This window comes from Homarus americanus, unplaced genomic scaffold (genome assembly GCF_018991925.1).
Source record: "Homarus americanus isolate GMGI-L3 unplaced genomic scaffold, GMGI_Hamer_2.0 scaffold1647, whole genome shotgun sequence".
In the NCBI taxonomy this organism is placed as follows: Eukaryota; Metazoa; Arthropoda; class Malacostraca; order Decapoda; family Nephropidae; genus Homarus; species Homarus americanus.
Genome location: NW_024739985.1, coordinates 1 through 7,500, shown reverse-complemented (window position 1 = coordinate 7,500; position 7,500 = coordinate 1). Strand labels below are relative to the sequence as shown.

General features: G+C 40.7%; 1 protein-coding gene across 1 annotated transcript in view; it reads right to left on the bottom strand.

Moving 5' to 3' along the window:
- Window positions 1-3,180, bottom strand: part of LOC121875033 (carbonic anhydrase 5A, mitochondrial-like) — a gene marked incomplete at its 5' end in the record, with an annotated part of 14,026 nt that extends 10,846 nt beyond the window's left edge. The window contains 3 exons of the mRNA XM_042379384.1: window positions 118-213; window positions 846-929; window positions 2,911-3,180. Coding sequence (XP_042235318.1) covers window positions 118-213; window positions 846-929; window positions 2,911-3,180 — 450 coding nt within the window. The remainder of the gene's footprint in view (window positions 1-117; window positions 214-845; window positions 930-2,910) is intronic.
- Window positions 3,181-7,500: the final 4,320 nt, after the last annotated feature.

Sequence of the window (7,500 nt, the reverse complement as noted above, 5' to 3'; positions counted from 1 at the left end):
CATAAAGACAGACATTGAGACATATCCTGGAGCTATATCTGACTTACTGAGACATAAAGACAGACATTGAGACATATCCTGGAGCTATACCTGACTTACTGAGACATAAAGACATACCTGGATCATGATGCATATGGCTACGATGCCGTGAGCTCTGGACACAGCATCGGAGAAATTGTGGAACAGCTGAGAATTGTAGCCATAGATCTGTATCTGTGGAAGACATGAGTGGTAGACATGAGTGGTAGACATGAGTGGTAGACATGGTGAGTGGCAGACATGGTGAGTGGCAGACATGGTGAGTGGCAGACATGAGTGGTAGACATGGTGAGTGGCAGACATGAGTGGCAGACATGAGTGGTAGACATGGTGAGTGGTAGACAGTGGTAGACATGGTGAGTGGCAGACATGGTGAGTGGCAGACATGAGTGGTAGACATGGTGAGGTGGTAGACATGAGTGGTAGACATAGTGAGTGGCAGACATGGTGAGTGGCAGACATGAAGTGGTGAACATGGTGGTGGTAGACATGGTGGTGTTAGACATGGTGGTGGCAGACATGGTGGGGTGGCAGACATGAGTGGATGGTGAATATATTAAATGCTTGAACATAAGTGGTAGACATAAGAAAATAAAAACACACACATACACCCCACACCCGTCCCCACCACACTCTACACCTCCCCACACTCCCCCACCACCCACCCCCCCCACACCCCCCTCCTCCCCACCCCCCCACACACACCCCATCCCCACCACACTCCCCCCCACACCTCCCCTCCCCACACCACCCTCCCACACCCCCACACCCACACCCCCCCACGACATAAACAAACAATATCTCACCTCAGCTGGGAAGGCCGTGCCGTTGACCGTATGTTCAGAACCCATGTAGTCCTGCGAGCCGAAGTGAAGCTGGACTTGACCAACCTGTAGTAAGAGATGTAGGCTGTAGTGATGCTGTAGTGATGCTGTGGTTGTACTCTGATGCTGTTATAATGCTGTGGTTGTACTCTGATGCTGTTATAATGCTGTGGTTGTACTCTGATGCTGTTATAATGCTGTGGTTGTACTCTGAGGCTGTTATAATGCTGTGGTTGTACTCTAATGCTGTTATAATGCTGTGATTGTACTCTGATGCTGTTATAATGCTGTGATTGTACTCTGATGCTGTTATAATGCTGTGATTGTACTCTGATGCTGTTATAATGCTGTGGTTGTACTCTGATGCTGTTATAATGCTGTGATTGTACTCTGATGCTGTTATAATGCTGTGATTGTACTCTAATGCTGTTATAATGCTGTGGTTGTACTCTAATGCTGTTATAATGCTGTGGTTGTACTCTGATGCTGTTATAATGCTGTGGTTGTACTCTGATGCTGTTATAATGCTGTGATTGTACTCTGATGCTGTTATAATGCTGTGGTTGTACTCTGATGCTGCTATAATGCTGTGGTTGTACTCTGATGCTGTTATAATGCTGTGGTTGTACTCTAATGCTGTTATAATGCTGTGGTTGTACTCTGATGCTGTTATAATGCTGTGGTTGTACTCTGATGCTACTATGCTGCTGTGGTGATGGTGAATTAATGTTGTGATTATACTATGATGCTGTAATGCTGTGATGCTGTAATTCTGTGATGCTGCTATGTTGTCTGTGTGTATCTTCAAGTCTTACCTGTATCGCTGCTGTATTATATTATTGCTGTATATCTGTATTTAAGCTTTTACAAGACAGAGAGACAGACTGGCTACATAGCATCAGTAGTCCTCGTGGGAAATCAAATTCCTAACAGACCAGACCAGGGGGGGGTGGGGGTGGGGGGTGTGGGGGGGTGGGGGGTAAGGGGGGTATCACAACAACAACAGGACTACAACACAACAACATCACGCTGGAGGTCAGGTGAGGTCAGGTGAGGTGAGGTCAGGTGAGGTCATGTGAGGTGAGGTCAGGTCAGGTCAGGTCTTGTCCCAAATATCAACACCAAAATATACACATTCAACAATATCTGGCGTTACCTCTATTGTATAAAGTCGAGGTTAAATAGATATACTACGCCAGACGAACCTTCGCTCACTCTGCCAATGAAGTTTGTGATATTTAATGATTTAGGAGTAAGGAAGGTGTCTAGCCTAAGGTACTGTGCTGTGTTAAAAGTATAGGACTGGTTTTAATATATATTGATAACAATGTAAATAAATCGACTTAGAAAATTGAAAAAAAAATCTAATTAGTAGTAAATTATTTCTCATTATATATACATATAAATATATAAAAGGGTAAAATACATATAAATTTACCTATAAAATACACACAAACACACATACACACACACACACACCTACACATACATACACACACACACACACACACACACACACACATATACATAAACACTACTATTATTAATTAAAAAGACAGACAGACAGACAGACAGACAGACTACAATACCTCAAAACAGTGAGTGACCGCCTATTATAAACTGCGTGACCTCTAGAGGACACACCAGCCTCACGGTGAACTAGAAGACCAATTAGTATCGTATCTCAATACCAGTGAGGCAAGGTTCAGTTATATTCTCCCAGACGTGGATAAATATTTGGTGGTGGTCATATAGTGAGGCAAAAGTTGAGGTAATTATTTGTTTTATGAGTTTTTGAAAAGTTTTTGATTTGTTGTTTGATGATGATGGTGATGGTGATGGTGATGGTGATGATGGTGATGATGGTGATGATGATGATGATGATGATGATGATAAGACTCGATATTTTTCCTTTCCTCATTTTAGTATTTGACGACACATATATATATAATCTCTCTCTCTCTCTCTCTCTCTCTCTCTCTCTCTCTCTCTCTCTCTCTCTCTCTCTCACTCTCTCTCTCTCACACTCACTCACTCACTCACTCACCCTGTATCTATAAGACAGAGGTCCACCAGTAATATTTAAAGGCGGGTTCTTGTGATGCCTTCCTCTGTGTGAGTAAATACCGCCCATCTCCTCTTGACCATGCACGCCCATACCATCGCCGCCCATAACACGCCCGAGACTGCCACCCACGTTGAGGCTTCCCGGTACGCCGCCCATGCCGCCCACCGCCCCGTTTAAAGTGGGATCTTCGTTTTCTTCGTCCACTGTGAAGACAACGCTATGGCCAGTATTGTTAACTACACCGCTCACCTGTTGATAAGGAGAAGACAATGTTAATTAGTATCTTACCTGTTGGAATGTTTTATCTATTACCTGTTGAAAATCTGTTGGTGTTTGCCGTTGTTTCTGTTGGGTATCTGTTGGTGTTTGACTGTAATAGGGGTTTTTAATGGATGATATCTGTTGTCTGTTGGATGAGTGAGGGAAGGTAAAGGAAATATAATTAGTATTTTTACCTGTTGATTTACCTGTTATCTGTTAAATTACTGTTAGTCATATCCGTTATTGACTGTTATTTTTCATTACCTATTAGCCACAGGTAATTAACGTTATTTACACACACCTTTTACCTGATGCACTAGATCTGTTGACTACTAGGCAATGAAATAGAGCCAATTAGTGAGTTACCTGGCGTGAGGCTACTTGTTACCTGAGCTATAATGGCTATTGAATTTCGCTCCTAAATGTGAGGTAACGAGAAGGTGTTAATTAGTGGCTTACCTGATGGTCTCACCTGTAATTACTCACCTGTTAATTCTCTCTGTTTACATGTGGCAGGTAAGTGGGCGTTAATGAGATGGTTTTAATAGGGTGTGAGGTGTTTATTTTGTGCCTGTTGAGGGAGTGAGGTGAGGAAGGGGGTAGGGAAGGAGGGAGGGGGGAAGGGGGTAGGGAAGGAGGAGGAGGGGGAGGGGTTGGAGGAGGGGGAAGGGGTAGGGAAGGAGAGGAAGTGGATGAAAAGAAAGCAAAAAGAGGGAGGGGAATGGGAAAGGGGAAGGAGGAGGTGAGAAGGATGGAGGGAGGAAGGAAGGGAGGGAGGGAGGAAGGGAGGAGCCAGTGTTAGTGACTCAGGTGTTTGCGATTACCTGTTCGCTCGGTTCATAATTAACGAGTGTCTGTCATGCAAAATACCTGACTTAAAACTCTCTCTTTCTCTCTCTCTCTTTCTCTTTGTATTTACTCCCTTTGTTCTCTAATCTCTAGTTCACTCTCCCTCCCTTTCCCTCCCTCCCTCTCCCCTCCCTCTCTCCCTCTCTCTCCCTCTCCCTCCCTCCCCTTCCCTCTCCCTCTCCCTCTCCCCCTCTCTCTCCCACTCTCTCCCCCCCTCTCTCCCTCTCTCTCCCCCCCTCTCTCCCTCTCCCTCTCCCACTCTCTCCCCCTCTCTCCCCACTCTCCCCACTCTCCCCACTCGTCAGACCTGGTGAACATAACTCTTCAAGTGGAAGTATCAAAGTTAATATTTCTTATCAGGAAAATGTTATCAGGTTAATGATATAGATCAGACCGTAGCTGTTGCCTTGAGCTGGGGACTATGAGGTGAAGGGATTTTCGTCTTTATGTGCTAGGGTGTAAAGAATGCTATACTGTGCTGCCTAGCCTACCCTAACACTAACCTACCCTAACACTAACCTACCCTAACACTAACCTACCCTAACACTAACCTACCTTAACACTAACCTACCCTAACACTAACACTACCCTAACACTAACCTACCCTAAAACTAACCTACCCTAACACTAACCTACCCTAACACTAACCTAACCTAACACTAACCTACCTTAAACACTAACCTACCTAACACTAACCTACCTAACACTAACACTACTAACACACAAACCTACCCTAACAATTAACCTACAACACTAACCTACCCTAACACTAACCAACCCCTAACACTAACCTACCTAACACTAACCTACCTTAACACTAACCTACCCTAACACCCCTAACCTGCCTAACACTACCCACTAACTAACACACTAACACTAACCTACCCTAACACTAACCTGCCCTAACACTAACCCACCCCTAACTACCCTAACAACCTTACTAACACTAACCTACCTTAACACTAACCTACTAACTAACTTAACCTAACCTCACCAATATCTGACTACCATTTATTTTACATTACATATTCATTTCATCCCTCTATTTTATTCATAAATTACTTCAAAAATGAATAAACAAAACTGAATACATATATGCTGTACCGATACACCCACCTGTAATATAACAAACACTGTATTGTACTGTAGTCTCCTGTATTGTGTCCGTTAACAACCAGATTACGAAAGATACAAATTATTATACAGAATATTTTTGTTTGTAAAATATTTGATCCAATTTCCCCGTAAAGAGAGAGAGTATGTTAATTTTTGGTGCTATGACGTCATAAAGTAACAATAACAGCCTCCTCCATCTTGCTTTTGTTTGCTTGAGTTTTGCTTTTATTTGACCTTTTATTGAGTTTTTCTTATATTCTGTAACTGTAGGAAAGACTTTGTTAATAATAATAATAATAATAATAATAATAATAATAATAATAATAACAACAACAACAACAACTTCCTTAAATAACAACCAAAAAAAAATCTCTCATTCTTTCTTTTCTTTAAACATTTTTCTTTTTTTTTGTGGACGGAAACAGTAAAACAAAACCTACATTTATACATTTATTTAATTTTACATTTTCTATTTTCCTCAAATCTGTCTTTTTTTTTATTTATTTTTGTTTTATTTTTGTTTTATTTTTGTTTTATTTTTTTTTTATTTTTGTTTTTTATTTTTGCTTTATTTTTGTTTATATTTTTGTTTTATTTTTGTTTTATTTTTGTTTTTATTTTTTGTTTTATTTTTGTTATATTTTTGTTTTTATTTTTGTTTTATTTTTGTTTTTTTTTTGTTTTATTTTTCCTTTTTTTTCCTTGGACTTTATGGTGGAGGAGAAAATTTCCCTCAGTTAATTTGTGTTTCCGGGTTGTTGTGTATATTATTCCGGGTGGTAGTAAGTCAGGTGTGTGTGTGTGTGTGTGTGTGTGTGTGTGTGTGTGTGTGTGTGTGTGTGTGTGAGGAAGGATGGTTATATGTGACAGAGGTGAGGAAAATGTAGCTATGTGTAGGACAGATAGACAGACAGACAGACAGAGACAGACAGACAGACAGAGACAGAACAGACACCAAATTATCACACAACAAAACAGTATAACACACTGAATATTTACCTAATTAAGAATATTCTAATTAATCAAACCAGGTGTGTTGACTTACCTTACACCTAACCTAACCTAAATAATATATAACTCACTTAAGATTAATATATCATACAGGTATATTACATATATATTACACGCCTACATAACATATAAAACAGTATATATTACCATGATTATTTACAAGGTTGAAATATTAAAATAATTGAGCAAGGAATAATTATGTAACCACAGTGTAAAAAAAAAAATAATATTGCATTTTATTTATTTATTTTTTGTTCTCATCTCTTTTTTCTCTGCGATATATGAATTATACCAGGATATGATATAAGAGTAATTATAGGTTTTTGAAATATAGGTAAAGTTAAATTGGTATTATATAAATAAGAATAGTGATTAATTAACGTCTATGTGAACGTAAGGTAAGGATAATCTCACCTGCAGTAATGCTAACCCTGTATATATAAAGTACAGATGACATACAGGTATATTTACACATCTTTCCCTCTCACTCCTCACTCTCCTCCCTCACCTCTCTCCACCCCCCACCCCTCACCCCCTCCCCCCACCCCCTCACCTTACCCCCCCCTCCTAAGGTATACCGAATAATCTACCCTCTTGCCAGGTATTAAAAAAAGGTCATTTTTATTGTGTTAGATCGCTGGTGTTCCCCCTGACGACCACATCACTTCTCAATCTTGTGCTTTCCTCCCCTTGTGGCTGGGTTGGTATTAACACTTCCGCCTTCTTGTTGTGATCTTACGGTTCGTGTTGCCTGAATGTATTAGTTTGAGGGTAGGGGCAAGATCCTAGCTTCGTGTACCCTCTTGAGTGTTTTAATTTTAGTGGGGTGATGGAGTGGAGGTTGGTATTTGGGGGGTTGTTTCAGTCTGTCTGTCTGTCTGTGCGGTCTATATTAATGTCCATTATATTTCAAACCTATATGATAAATGTATTGGGTAAATATTGTATTATTATTATTATTATTATTATTATTATTATCTAAAAAAATCCTCGAAGGATATAATAAAACACCCTTAGGGCTTCGAACTCTGGTCCTGGTGAGCTGCTCGAGATCAAAGACCGCTACTATGACCAAAGCCACTTCTGTCTCCCGTTTGACCAAACATTGACATACACGGTGAGATAAAACGCCATGAATACAAGAAGAGTTTGTGTGACTTTGAGTAATACTTCAGGAGAGTTTGGACGTCGGTGGGTTGTGGTTGGTTGTTGACGGTGGGTTATGGTTGGTTGTTGACGGTGGGTTGTGGTTGGTTGTTGACGGTGGGTTTATGGTTGGTTGTTGACGGTGGGTTGTGGTTGGTTGTTGACGGTGGGTAGCAATGCGTAACT